This window comes from Nesoenas mayeri (assembly GCF_963082525.1).
Source record: "Nesoenas mayeri genome assembly, chromosome: 4".
Taxonomy (NCBI): Eukaryota; Metazoa; Chordata; class Aves; order Columbiformes; family Columbidae; genus Nesoenas; species Nesoenas mayeri.
In genome coordinates this window covers 353,759-368,439 of record NC_137540.1, presented here as the reverse complement: position 1 = coordinate 368,439, position 14,681 = coordinate 353,759, and the positions used below count along the sequence as shown (strand labels likewise).

At 50.8% G+C, this 14,681-nt stretch overlaps 2 protein-coding genes across 2 annotated transcripts; one reads left to right on the top strand and one right to left on the bottom strand.

The window, feature by feature from the left end:
- Nucleotides 1–3,716: 3,716 nt before the first annotated feature.
- On the bottom strand, nucleotides 3,717–7,294 carry JCHAIN (joining chain of multimeric IgA and IgM; the record flags this gene model as incomplete). Its single annotated transcript, XM_080343788.1, has 4 exons — nucleotides 3,717–3,915; nucleotides 4,360–4,440; nucleotides 5,303–5,438; nucleotides 7,231–7,294. The coding sequence occupies 4 exons, from the start codon at nucleotides 7,292–7,294 to the stop codon at nucleotides 3,717–3,719; spliced, it is 480 nt and encodes a 159-aa protein (XP_080199914.1).
- Nucleotides 7,295–11,323: 4,029 nt separating this feature from the next.
- Nucleotides 11,324–12,981, top strand: UTP3 (UTP3 small subunit processome component). The gene has a single exon (XM_080344302.1). The coding sequence runs from the start codon at nucleotides 11,338–11,340 to the stop codon at nucleotides 12,904–12,906; it is 1,569 nt and encodes a 522-aa protein (XP_080200428.1). The 5' UTR covers nucleotides 11,324–11,337; the 3' UTR covers nucleotides 12,907–12,981.
- The last annotated feature ends 1,700 nt before the right edge of the window (nucleotides 12,982–14,681 follow it).

The following is a 14,681-nucleotide window of genomic DNA, read 5'->3' as shown; positions in this document are numbered from 1 at the left end:
CCTCTCACTTGTGATGAGAAGGAAGCACACAGGCACACGGCCAGGAGCGGGCTGAGCCTCGGCAGCAGGAGCTGGCAGCAGACACCTGCGGTACCGCGGTGGGCAGCGGGCAGGCGCACGCACTGCCACTAGGGGCCTGAATTATTCACATCAAGCCAAGACTTTCCTCCCTAAAATGCTTTTAATTAAGAACATAACAGCCAGCTGTAACCACCTGAGCACACGTTTGCTAAACAGGTTGCCAAGGGCCACCTGAAGCTTCTGATTCAGGTTATTTGTGTTTTTCCTGAAACCCTTATAGCAGCTGAGGTTCAGCATAGGAATCGCATCCCTGCGCAGTGCCTGCCAGGACACTTTCCAGCGGGAGGCCCCGCTGATGCTGCAGGCACCAGGACGCTCAGTACTCCCCATAAGGAACAGCCTCAGCATGTGCTCAGAAAGCTTTGCAGAGCCAGCGGGGCAGTACGTGCTCACCTGCTGGCAGGGACAGTGTCCATCTGCAATGGTTGTCCAACAGACCTCTTCTGGTCACTCACACAAAGCCCTAGGAAAAAACCCACAAATTACATACCAGAAATGTAACTTTTTCAGTGTTAATTTACAGGGAAGTGGACATTTTCACTGACAACAAGTACAGCTGCTTGCTAGAGCTCAGCCCAAGACCACAGTGCTGGTTCTGCCCCGGCAGCCATCGACAGCAGCTGTGCTGTCACTGCCAGCCCCCAAACCCCTTCCCTCTTCCTGACCCCCTCCAGCAACACCCAGAGCTCAAGCTTCCGGGCAAAACGGGGAAACTTGCTGGGTTTTGTCACTTTCTCTCCTTCCAAAACACTTTGATAGAGCTGATGTAGAGAAGGGACAGTCTATGCCAGAAGATTAGGTTATGCTATATCCCAATTAGTGCATAAACATTATTTTCTCTCTGACATGCTTGCATATCTGGCCAGAAATCAATCTTACCCTCAGACTGAGTTTAAAGTGACTGCAAAGGTAAGAGCAGAACCCATATGTGGGCTGTTACAAACCCACCAGCACTACAGCAAGCCCTCTGCTACCCAAAATGCACCTTTCAACTTCATATTACCTATACCACTTGTTAATTGGTTTCTTCTTTAACATCTTCACATGCTTCACTGCTACCTTCAGGCACCTCTACTGTTCTGAAGACTTGAACATAACCCTGAAATTAACAGACAAAATAACTTGCTTGATCCCGCACTTGCAGTTGTAAATCCTTACCTCATCTTCAACCCACATCTCATCGTCAGTCTTTACAGAATTCAAACAAAGCTACATAACTTGTGTTAAACTGTCAAAATAACAGGAAAATTGCAAACTAAGCTGCTCCAGCTCAAGGATCAATCAGTAACTTAATTATACATAACACTTTCAGTGGAGTAGCAATAATGTCAAAAATAACCATGCAAAAACCACCTATTTATACACATAGAACACATTTACAGATTCAGCTGTTCCCTGGTTTTAATACATAAAACAACTAAAAAGCCACAATAATTTCACTAGTTGAAAAACAATATATACGCTTACCCACGCTGTAAAACAGTTTGCTTGGAAAGTTCCCATTTACACCTCAACAGCTTTTCGTATAAAAACCTTCATCCTTAGGCAACAAGCACATAACAAAACTTTGTAGTTACAGCCGCTTCAGTAAGAGACAAGGTTATATCTGTTTTTAACAACTTCTTTTGTTTCAGTAAAAACAAAAATTAAATGGCCACAAAATCAATTTTTAATTATTTCACAGTACTAGAAAACATATAAAATCCTTTCCGCACACTTCACTTGAATTTTGCTGCTCAGAAACCTGCAGCAAAGCCAGAGGTGCACCCCCCTTTTAGGAACTTCAACCAAAGAAACCCCATTCCTTGTGTGAGGTTTTATAGCGGACCCCTTCCCTCCTGCACCTGACTGCTCTGATTGCTGGGAGCCAATTAAGCAGTGGGGAGACACTTCAGCCCTTTTGGCTGCTTGTGGTTTTGTTGAAGTTATTGTATTTTGGAAGATAAGAAAAGTGAATTTTTGTTGGTTTTGGGAAGCGGTTATGGAATGTATTGCACGTTTAATGTGAGTAGAATTGCTTGAGTAGGTTGGTAAACAGGCAATTCTGTTAGAAGAAGAACTGCATAGTGTTAAAGGATCAGAGTTTGGTTTGTTTGCTGATTGGGGGGGAGGGCAGGTTTGTTGGTTTGGTTTGGTTGTTTTTGTTTTCCCATGAGATGTAGATGTATTCAGTTTTAGCTTTTCTTTGAGGTTTATGAGCAGAAGTTTTGTTGTGGTTGTACATTGGGAACAAAGTAAACAGCTCTTTATTACAAAATACATCTTAATGTCTTTTCTAGAAAGCTCTTAAACACGGTGCAGGTGGGTTTGAGATCAAAGCGATCAAGCTTTGGTTTTCTTTGGTTTTATTTTACACCTCATGCGTATGGAAGAAAAGCATATTGTAAAAACTTTTAAAGGCTTCGGCTGTCTTCATTCCTTTACCGAGCGGGAGCTGGGCCGGCCCCGAGCCCTGTGACCCGTTTCTGCCTGCAGCCGCAGCTTTGCACCGTAGCTTGTGGTCATAAGCTGCTTTTTGTGCTGAATTCCCGACTGTCTTGGAGCTCAATTTTTTCTGCTGTTTTTTGCTCTGCGTTGATACCTGCTGCAGTTTCTGCTGCTAATTCAACTTGCTGGAAGACCGGATAAGCAGTTCTTCAGGGAGAGCTTTTTACTTATGCATCTGAAGAGTGAAAATCATTCTAGAGTTGGCTTTTTCTTATGAGTTCTTACCGAACGAGAATACAACACACAGATTGCTGCAGAAAGAATTTATTGAATGTTTTGCTAGTAGAGCTACAATTGTGGGAGTAAAGTTTATACTGTTTTATTATTGCAAAAATATATGAAGCCAGATGAGGACTTTTCAGAATAGCCTAAGGCTTTACAATCAACTCCTGACAACAGCGAGAAACATACCAGCCATCCCAAAAGTTACACCAGCAGCCTTTGAATGTCACGTGTGATACAGCATCCGCTCCTTAGTTCGGTGAGGGCTTCTCATGTGAAGGAAAAGAGCACTGGTGTGGGGGAGGAATGAGTCCAGCGAGGCTCCTGCTCCAGCCGCTGCATCGGCTCCAGAGGATTCCTTGCAGCTCTAATGCCAAGTGAGGAACAACAAAAGAAATTCACACCAACTTGCTTTTTCCCATCAGTTGAACGGGGAGCAGGGCCAGACAAAGCCACCGATATCAGTAATTAACTGTGGAAAGTGAAATAACTATTTCCCAGGAGATTTTACTATTCCTGGTGCAAGTCCTGGAGACATTGCAAAATGCTTCAGGGTAGCGACATCTTTTGATCTTCCCTAAATGTACCTGAAAACGGTAAGGCTGCAACTGTCAAGGGCTTAGAATGCCCAATTTCAGAATAACTGTGAAATCTGAATTTGGTCTCATCCCTCATCTTTATTCTCAGATACGGTTGTACAACAGCCTTCTAATAATGGCACTAATTCTGCTAAGGTAATCAAAGGGTCTTGTGTACAGGTTGTGCCCGGGTTTGCTTTAGGTTGATATTAATACGGAGAGAGGCAAGTTGACGTGACTCTGGGAGCTGATACTTTGGCCACTGTTGTCCAGGTGCTACGGTGCTATATGTGTATTTTTGGTAGGAACGCTGAGCGCAACAAGGCACGAGGACGGCAGAGGATGGAGCTAATCGGCGTAGCAGGATGCTGGCGTCAGGACGGCCTGAACGTTGATGGTCTCCCCGTGGTAGAGCAGCGGGAAGGTCGAGGTGTAGCACTTGTCCCTCTCGTAGGTGTAGCAGGTTTCGGGTTCGTTGCAGTTGCTCTGCTGGGCCTGGTATATCTCACCATTCAGTTCAACATCTACAGGGTCACATTTTTTGCAGCTGGAAGAGATGGGGAATAAAGTGTTAAGAACTGTGATGAGAAGGTGCCCCTGGTGAAACCCGAATCTTCTGCTCTGATCTGCAGAGGCACTGGAGCCTTTCTCGGTTTCATAGAGGAACCCCCAGCCAGGTGCTTTGTGCTGTCAAACTGCTGTTAGCGAGACTGGCCCCTAAAAGGAAGGCTTAAACAGGAAACATGTAATTTGCTTATATTTAAGACACTCAAGATGAACAGGGTAAAAATGAAACATACAACTGTATATCTGAGACCTTTATATGTGAAATAATCATGGGGATAACAATATATTGGCGTGTGACAGCATATAAAAGCTAGGCTCCGTGAGCCTGCCGCGCCTCCTCTGCCGGCCTTCAGGCAGGTTACGGAGCTGCTGTGGGCAGCGCTGCAAGGCTGAGGACATGAAATTAGCAAATGAAATTACTTACAGTTCAGTCATGCGGTACACAAAAGTCGTTCTGAGTGGGGACATGGGGTCGGAGATGTTCTCTCGGGCTTTCAGGGGCACTCTGCAAAGAGCAAAGAGAATCGCTGCTGTGAAAACCGCTTGTTGAACAGAGGACTATTCTGCTGTGGTCAGTTCTGCACTCTCTTCTTGTTCTTTGGGTTACTCCTTTCCAACCTGTCTCCATAGCCGGGCCCAGAGCGACAGGTCTTGGCCTCTGTGTGCCCCGCGAGGCAACAGCCCGTGCGAGGCCTGCAGCGGTGCTGGGGGGCGCTGCGGTCAGGGCGGTGCTGACAGCCCCTTTTGAAATGATCTGAGCTGGCAGAGGCCTGAGAAATTTGCATCGACGGACGTTGCATCAGCGTTTCTGCTCCTGTGAGCTCCACCAGAACCGAGCCTGACCCTGGTCCGTGTTTCCAGCAGAGACACATTTCTGTAAGGTCTGTGTGAATGAACAGGACAAAATCCTGCTCCTAAACTAAGGTCTGCCTCGTAGGATTAACTTTTTCTGATCACGTAGACATTAACTAGTTTTCCCAGCCTATATCATAGCAGGCTTGCTAACAGATCCGACCCATAAATGAGTAGGGCATCATGGGACTGGTTTGGTTTCAGAGTAGATGAGCTGTAGAAACATTGCCCTGTGCTTCCCCAGCCCGTGTTGTGCAGTTACAGCTACCGGACGCCCTGAAACACCGAGATGCTTTTTGTACCTGAAGGGACAAATACCAGACGGTTGCATGTGAGCTAGAAAAACACAAGGCTTAAGTTGGGGTCGAAAGGAATTATTGCAGGACACTACAAAAAGGAGCCCCTGGAAAACCAGTTCATATTATTGGTGCTAGGACATAAGAAACAATGCAAAGCGAGGCCCATGACACCATCTCCTGTTTGCTGTCTCCATGTAGTAATCGTCTGCCACTTACACGATGCGTATGTTTCTCTCCAGGATTTCTTCATCAGGGTTTTCTTTGGAAGGGACAAACTTTGAAGTCACAGTCACACATTGGCACTTGTTGTTGACCAGCACGTACTCCTGGTCCGCGGGGTCCCGTGGGTAACCTGCAGGCAGAGGAGATGCAGCCCAGGCCAAGAAGAGAACCCCTGAAACCTGCTCCAGCAGCAAGATAAGTGACACAAGGGTGCCAGAAATCGCACCCTTATGGCATCTCGGTTGACTCAGAAACTGGCAGAAAAGCCTCTTTAGCCTCTGCCTGCCTGAGTCTTGGTGTTCCCTTTGCCTTGCAGAAAGTCTCTGGCTTCTCGTCCTTCATGCAGCTCTTCCTCTGCTGTCTGTTGCAGTATTCTCTACAATGTTGTGTGCAATTCTTTCTAAGGGCTTAATACAATGATGATATTCAAGTCAGATCCTATTGGCTTTGGGAGCTGTCCCAAAACTTTTAGGAGCAGCCTTTAATTCGTCTTGCAAAACTACGTTAATATAATCTTTCATGATTATGCAGGACTCTAAAAATATTGTCCTGATATAACTCCTTGTGTAATATTCTTGGCTTCAGTAACTATAAAAGTGACAGGAGCTCCATATCATTTTTTAAAATACAATAAAGTTACAAAGCTGCACAAAAGATAGTTTTACCAGCAGTGCTTCCATGAATCACCAATTGAAGTCCCCTTTGGGGAGAAGGTGATAGCTAAATACTCCAGTTGCTAATGCCCTTGTAAATGTTTGCAGGCTCGGTTTTCGGGTGCACAGCTCAGAGCAGTATGGTATTCCCTCCCTCCTCGATGCACATGCAGAGACTATTTGACAAAATTTCCCATCTTCCATTATTGGGTTGTCCTGTAATGTGCTGAACTCCTACAAAACCCAGCTGCAGCACAGAGAAGCAGCAAATGCATGCCAAAAATCTGTTGAAACTGCTGCAGGTGCAAATGGCTACTTGATTAAAGCAGGAAGAGGCTCTACATTTAGACAAAAATACATTGATTTCAACTTAGGTAGTGCAAACAGCACCTCTGTAGCTGCACGTAACTCAAACTTGACTTCCACGCTAACCTGCTTACGTATATACGTATATCTTGAGCCACGTGTATGAATGGGGAAAAATAGATTGGGCTCTGTCTTGAATCAAACGGGCATTTCTCAGCATTTTCTGCCTTTTCAGCTGGTGGGTTGTGCAGCCGCTCGCTTTGCACGGGCAGCCGTGCTCTCCTGGACCTGGGCAGGCACCAGAGGCCCTTTCCCAGCGCTGGAGGAATTGCGGGGATGCCGCTGCCCATGTGCTTGACGGCTGACCTGGAGCATGGACTTAATCCCACGGACCAGACCCAGCATGAGAATGCGAATGACTTGAGATTGCTGCACAGATCGGGCACTGGTGTAGCCAGTATCTGCTATTGTGAGCCATGCAGGGGTGGTGCACACTCTGATCTCACTATGCATCAAGAGGTTCAAGAAGCTCGGTGGAGTTACATGGTAAAGCACAGATCAATCAGAAACAGGTTGGCTGCAGCAGTGCGACAGGCTCACCAGGAGGACTTCAGAAGCCTTTAAATGCAGCAGGTTAGAGTCTCGCAAGCTTGTTAGCGCTGGAGAAAAGCAAGAATGCATGTTTGCAGTTTGTCACTTCAGAACCCGATCAAGAATGGCTAATCATAAGATCTTAAATTTGCAGCTAGCCATCACTTCTTTTTTTAGCTTTAAGATAGGAATTAAAAACCACACAGCTCTGTGGTGCAAAAAGACACTGCGGTGTCCAAGCACCACTGAGGCATGACTGCTCGAGCTGGCTTTGAGGCTTCATTTTTGACTGTTAAATTATTAATGGCCGATTACACAAACCACCACCCATATCTTAAGCATAGTTTTCCGCTGTTTTCATGTGTCACCCACCTGCCACGAAGACGAACCCCGAGGAGACAGCCAAGGCCACGCACAGCAACAAAGAGCTCTTCATCTTGCCTTCCCTTCTTTTGAAGAACGCGAGTGGAGAACCTGCGTGTGCCTATAAGGGTGTGTGCAAATGATACAGCTGCTCGTTTCCTAAAATAAACAGCCCAGCCGGCTCGCACGGACACGGCGGAAAATGTGGCTGGGGACTGAAACCAGGTACGTTTAATGCACAAAACCTCTGGTTTTCAAAGATGTTGGGGGGTGGGGGGTTGCACTATTACTGTCCATTTTTATTCTGCTCATCACCAAAAGCAGTGAAGCTGCTGAGTGCAAAACCACCCTGGTCCCTTGAGAGCAGCTCAGCCCCAGGGCAGCGGCTCCATCCTGCCCCGCGGTGAGGAGCGCAGGCTGCAGGGTACAGCCTGCTGAGGGGGCACAGCTCTGGCTCCTGGCTTTGAGAAACCAGACTTAAATGTCACCTGGGGAGTAGTTTGACCCATATAAAAACACTTCAGGCTTCAAGATCAGAATCCTGTTTGCACCAGATTCTATGCAAACATATATTAAGCGCTCGATCTGCCCCAAAGAGCTCGCAGTCAAGCAGACAAGACGAGGGAGGACGGGAGGGGCAAAGCAGGGAAAGAGCCAGCAGGCCTGCGGCAGAGCTGCACTCCCCTGCCAGCTCTCCCACTGCATCGAGGAGCTTCTTTCCTTGTTAATGGAGAAGGGACTCCATGGGATCTGTGGCAGGATAAAGGCTCTGAGCCAGGTCCCAGGCAAATTCCCCAAGGTCGAGCAGACTCCTCCTCAAGCTGCAAGTTCTGGAGGGGATCTGGGTTTATGTGGGATCACCCGTGTCACTGAAAAATAAACAGTGCAAGGTAACCCGCCATGACCAGAGTCGTCTCTGCAGCATAAACGCGTGTCTTGCACAGAAAACGCTGCCTTTTAAGGGAAACCCTGTCTTGAATGGCACTTGGTAGCCAGGGCCTCCAAGCACCTCCAGCACGGGATATGATCTCCTTTGCTCTAATTATATAGAAGGCAGGAGCATGATGCTGGCGGGCCCATTCTTAGCCAGGGTTGTGGTGTTAGTAATGCATGTTGTTCTCAATTAACTTTCAGCAGCACACGGTAAATCTCTGTGTCTCTAGCTTCTCCTTACGCAGCAGAGCAGCAGCTCTGTGACCAGACACAGGCTTTCACACAGCCTGTGCCACCCGCGCTGCGCAGGCCTGGCTGCTCCGGCCGTGCTCCCGAGCTCCTGAGGCCAGCAGGCAGCACCACCAGGAGCCCAGATCCCCAGCCTGTCACCTCTCAGGCTGTCTTCCCGTCCTTCAGACCTTGCTGGCAGGGTCCCGAAACCCTAGAGCTGTGCAAAAACCCCCATCTGTGTCCCGAGCTCTGCTCTGAACACAGACATCTCATCTGGCAGCTGCGTGACGCAAAGGGCTGTCGTGTTGCATCAGCAGCGCTGACACACAGCATTTCCCCTGGGAGGCGGGGGGGCGGCGGGTGCAAGCGCAGCTTCGAGCAGGGCATCAGGCTTTGGTGTAGCGCTTATGTACGCACCTCGTTCTCTCACTAGAGTCCATCATTAGAGAGCCAAATGCTCATCTTTTCCCTCTCCTGGCAAGTACTGCCAATAGTGTTATGTGGCGCTTCCTTCTGAAGCAGCAGCAAGATGTTCCCTGTGTCCCCCCGCCTGCAGAAGGTTAAGCATACACCTGGCTAACCACAAGGTGGTAGGGGTGTCCACCTCAAGTGTTACTTGTTTCAGTCACCTTTTCGGTAACAAGATAGGAGGGTGTTTTAGCAATATGCAAGAAGCGATGCAGGCAGCCAGAACAAAGCACGTGTAAAAGAGACAGGTTCTGGCCTTTCTGCCAAACTGCATAGATCGAAATATGGCACTGGTGAAAAAACAAGTAGAGGCATCCACGAGTATTTTAAAACCTAAGGGAGAGAGAACGCAGAATGACATTCTATGTGATTCTGTGCATTTTGGTGGTTTTCCCCAACTGCCAGTGCTCGGCATATCTGAATTTCGGTTGCTAAATCTGCATGTCTGCATGCAGCCCCTCTGGTCTTTATATGGTGGCGTGAGAGTTATTTTTAGTCCCGTTCAGCCACCTGCGTGTCTCTGAGGATTTCTATCTAGATCACAAGCTCTTTCAGAGGATTTGTTTTATGGGTTATCCCCTTCTTGCTGTGTGATGTGTTAAACCGTCAGAGAACGATCTGGGTGAGCAGACATGAACTGTGGCAGTTCGGCCAGGGGCTGCCAAACCATCGCCCTCGGACTCTGGGCTGACGAGCGGGCAGCTCAAACCCCAACCTCGCTGCAGGGGAGTAACGGGGAACCCGTGAAGAAACGGGAACCAGCCTTACGGTCTCAGTCTCTTTGGACTTGTCCTGTGCCTCCAGTTGGCCCTGGACATACTGAGCGCAGTATCTGGATGAGGCGAGGCAAAACACTGACATGTGCCCAACAAATCAAGTGAACGCTATATCTCACATACCACAACCAAGTTCTTGTTGCTGTCTTTTATACAGGCCTGTGTCCAGGGGAAGTAATGTCTGAAAATGGGCATGGACACGTTTGGAAAAGGTGCCTTTGTCTGAGGTGAAACATCTCTGTGCTGCAAGAGCCACTATGGAAAGTTTTGACCCAGAGGTGATGATGTGGAGAGGCTGAGCGTGTCAGGGAAGAGGTCTCACAGGTGCCTCTGGTCTGCTACCGGGTCTGCCAGAAACCAACTGAATCACCGAAATGGGAGTGAAGTTGTGCAGCTCGCACTCTGTTCCAGTTCAGTATTTGCTTGACATGTCTTTTCCCACAAGAAGATGGACAGGAGTGTCTATAAATAAATCTGCACCTGTTCTGTGGCAAGAAAAAGCACCTGCACTTGGTCTGTGCAGAACTCCTCTTCCTGGGCTGTGCTGCTGCTTAATTTATCGGGCTCTGGTTTCTGAGCTCGTCCTAACTCGTCACTGTGCCTCGGGCGCGGCATTTCGTGCAAACAGACTGCTTCCAGCAGGCTCAGCGTTAACGAGTTTCCCCTTTGGAAAGGTGGGGGCTACTGATGCATGACAGAAACGAACAAGCTGAAACAGAGGATGAGAATGTAACTGTAAATGAATACTCAGGGTCTTGAGGATCCTCTGAGGGAGGGGTCCCCAGCTGCTGAAGATCAGAGCTGCTCCTTTACTGATGCCCCGCACACGTGTCTATTGGCACGAAAGGAGCACAGAGGATGGTGCGGCAGCCCAGCGGTGCGGGCTCCGCAGTCCCGGGAGCAGCCCCGATCCGGAGGGACACCGGCCCTGATCCTGCGGGACCCTGATCCAGCGGGACACCGGCCCTGATCCCCATCCTGTGGGACTCCGATCCTGCGGGACACCGGCCCTGATCCCTATCCTGCGGGGCCCCAATCCTGCGGGACACTAACCCCGATCCCAATCCTGTGGGACACCAGCCCTGATCCCGACTCTGTGGGACACCAGTCCTGCGGGACACCGGCCCCGATCCCGCTCCTGCGGGACAGCGGCCCCGGTGTGCGCCGCGGCGGCGGGGTCGGGACGGGCAGCAGCGCACGTCACGCGTGTCCGGGCCGTTTGCAGCCCCTTAGTTCTGTCTGTGCGTGTTTCTGGAAGCGCAGTCGGGCCGCAGGGACCTGGGAGCGGCAGGGTCCGGTGAACGACCGGCGCTTTCCCCTTGGCTTTCCCCGGCCTTGCTGCAGGGTGAATGTGCCGAGGGCGGCAGTCGGGCGGGTCTGTGCTTTGAGGTGACGAAAAAAGGTGCTTTAACATGTTTTTGGTTTGTTTTTCTTCATGACAAAATGCACCGCTGCCACCTGCCACGATCAAACCAGGAACCCCAGCGTCGGGGCGGCCGCGGCCGGGAGCTGCTGGCGGCCGTGCCGTGTGGGCAGCGCGGCGGCACACGGCACACGGCGCCCGGAGCGCAGCGGGGCGCCCGGCGAGCCCCCGTGCGAGCCCCGCGGCCTCCGGGACCGGCACCCGCAGGCCCCGCCCCGCGAGCGGCGGAAGCGGAAGCGGGTCGCCGGAAGCGTGTTGCCGGAAGCGGGCCGTTGGTGCGGGGCCATGCGGACGCGGCGCGGCACGGTGCTGCGCCCGCCGCCCGGCCGCGCGGACGATGGCGCCGAGGAGCCGGGGGGCGGCGGGCGGGCGGGCCCCGAGGCGCTGGCGGACCCCGCGGAGGAGTTCCACGAGCGGCAGTTCCGCGCCGTGATGGCGGCCCTGGACAGCGGGGAGGAGGCCGGGGACAGCGAGGAGGAGGAGGAGGAGGAGGTGCTGGGGCTGCAGCTGCCCGAGGACTCCAGCGAGGAGGAGGATGGACTTGGGGAGGACGAGGAGGAGGAGGAAGAAGAGGTAGACGGGCTCGATTCTTACGTGGACCACAGTGCAGAGGAGGTTGGGGATGAGGAGGATGAGGACGGAGATGAGGAGGATGAGGACGGAGAAGGTGAGGAGGAGGGAGATGAAGATGGGGACCTGTCCATGGAAAGTGACCTGGAGGAGCGTGCTGGGGACGCCAGGCTCCCGCACGAGCTGTCGTGGGGGCAGCGCAAGCAGCTGTACTACGACACGGACTACGGCAGCGACGCGCAGCGGGGCAGGCGCAGCCAGCGGGACATGGATGCGGAGGAGGAGGAGGAGGAGCAGGAGGCTCAGGTCATCCAGAGGCGCTTGGCGCAGGACCTGCGGGAGGACGATTATGGGCTGGATGTGATCCAGGGGTACCTGGCCGAGCAGCGCAAGACCCAGGACAGCAAGGGGCAGAAGATTGACAAGGATTTGCAGGCCCTTTCCAGGAAGGAGCAGCTGAAGCTGCTGAAGCAGGAGTCCCCTGAGCTCCTGCAGCTGATCGAGGACCTGGAAGTCAAGCTGATGGAGCTCAAGGACGAGCTGCACCCGCTGCTGCAGATGGTCAAAAACGGCACCATCCCGCAGGGGAAAGGCAGTCGCTATTTGCAGACCAAGTACCATCTCTACTTGAATTACTGTGCCAACATCAGTTTCTATTTGGTTTTGAAGTCCAAGAGGATGCCGGTTCATAGCCACCCCGTTATCGAGCGGCTGGTTGCCTATAGAAACATAATCAATGACCTAGCTGTTGTAGATCAGAGGTTATCCTCGCAGGTTCGCATGCTTTTGAAGAACTACTATGATAAGAAGGAGCAGAAATTACCAAAAGAGAAGTCGTTTGCGATGTTTCTTCCACTGGATGCTAAGAAAAACAAACTGAAAGGTGCTCCTGCGCTTGCCAATGGCCGGGCTGACGAGCTGTCCGGCCAGTCAGACCTGGATGAGGAGGCTGCCCTACAATACTACAGAATGATGGAGGAGAAGCTGAGAGTCAAGAGGAAGAGAACCGAAGACCAGGACGCCCTTGAAGCAGCAGCAGCGATGGAAGAAGAGGATCCAAACAAGAAGCGAGGCGTGACCTATCAGATGATCAAGAACAAGGGCCTGACCCCCAGGAGGAAGAAGATCGATCGCAACCCCAGGGTCAAGCACCGGGAGAAGTTCCGTCGCGCCAAGATCCGCCGCAAGGGCCAGGTGCGCGAGGTTCGGAGGGAGCTGCACAGATACGCCGGGGAGCCGTCGGGCATTCGCGCTGGGGTCAAGAAAAGCAGGAAGCTTCAATGATTTTTGTATATTTTTTGTACTGTTTCTGAGAGCTGCAAGCAGCACTACTGAATCCAATAAAAAATGTATAAAGGATACGGTGGTTTTTATCCTTAAGAAAACTTGCGGAGAGGTGCATTTGTGGGGTTGTTTTGGTGGGTGGGCTATTTTTGTGTGTGTTTGGTTTGTTGTGTATATGGTTCTTGTTTTTTTAGAGGATGCTTCTTAGAAGGTGTCACCTCCAAACGCAGCACAGGGCCCCTTCCTCACCTGTTTTCCTCTGTCGCGATGCCGTGGTCTTTCTGTCCAGTAAATACTGACTTTGGGGGGCTGCAGGGGACGCGTCAGTGAAGGGAATGGGCTGGTGGGGCGATGGGGTGGGGTGGAGAGCCCTCCTGAGGGCGGGCTCAGGTGGGGCTCACGCTGCTGCCGCTGCCTTCTCCTTTTTGCTGCCCTTTCCTGCTCCATCCTTGTTCTGCATTGAGCTGCAGGATGAGATACGCGGAGTGATGGTATTTTCTCTAGTTCTTGTTTGGATTAACTCCTGCTCAGGTTTAATAACTAACCACTTTCAGGCTCTCTTCAATATTTTTGTAGCTAAGCAGAAAGCTATCGCTGCGACACCACGTGGCCTGAGACAGTGTTTCCTCTCCTGGATTCGGTGAGAAGCCAAGAGAGACTCTTCTGGATTTCATACCTATTTATATCTGTGATAAATACGTTACCTTTGTCTGTGATAAAATGTTAATTGTTTTCTGCTGTTACAGGTAGCATCGCTCCAGGACAAAGGGGTTAAAATGTAACGTCTTCAGTTTGAAGGCAAACTTTCCAAGTGCTTGGTTATTTCTGTGCCTGCTGGTGGGAAAACACCTCTGGCCCCACACTGAAGTTCCTGCTGGGAGGTGACTGTGAGTGGGCAGTCACAGGTCAGGCTGTAAACGGGGAATGACCAATCGGTTTTGCTTTCAAGCTTAACAAATGCTGTCTTAGGTAAGACCAGCACTTGTGTCTGGGGCAGGTGTCAGGGAGCCCCTGCCTGCATTTGTGTACCAGTCACATCTGAACGGCACTGCTGTTTCCCAAGCGGAATGGCTTGGGGAATAGCTGTGTTGTCAGGAAATGCTGTTAATGGCTGACTGGAGAATATTTTGTGTATTCTCAAAGCTGGTTGTTAAAGGGAGAGATGGAGAAACAACAAACTGAAGCTGGACAGATGGGAACAGGAATAAGGAGACTTTTTGTAGTCCCCACATGTCCTGGATCCGTGGGATGTGGAGCTATGCATGGTAATTTCAAAGGGGATTCTGCTGTGGTACATAAACACAAAGGACAAAATCATGTAAGGACTGTTTGGGCTGACTCTAGTGGTCCAGCGTTAGTTTGCCCCCTGCTGCTCACAGGCCGAACAGCAGGTGAGTTCTGCATCATTAAATAAAGTTGCTGCACAGAAGCAGGCTGCAAAGCGTTGGGAGTTGATCCCCACCATGAAACTGCGTGGCACATCTTTTCGTCCTGCGCAGCCTGGGCGCAAGGGCTGGTGGGGGCTGCGCCAAGGGCTCGCCGGGGAGAAAACTCGGTGTTTTAGGTCAGAGCTGGGACCTGCCGCCTGTGCTGGGAGCAGGGGTGTCAGTGGGAGAGGAAAGCTGCAGGTAAGTGCAGGAATGAAGTGATTGTTCACAGCCTGAAGTGGCTGGGGGGAGCCTGTACATGCTTCTCGTGGGAGAAGATCCTTGCAGAAGGGAGGAGGAGTGCTAAGGTAAAATAACGTTCTTGGACACAGACATTCATGCAGCTTT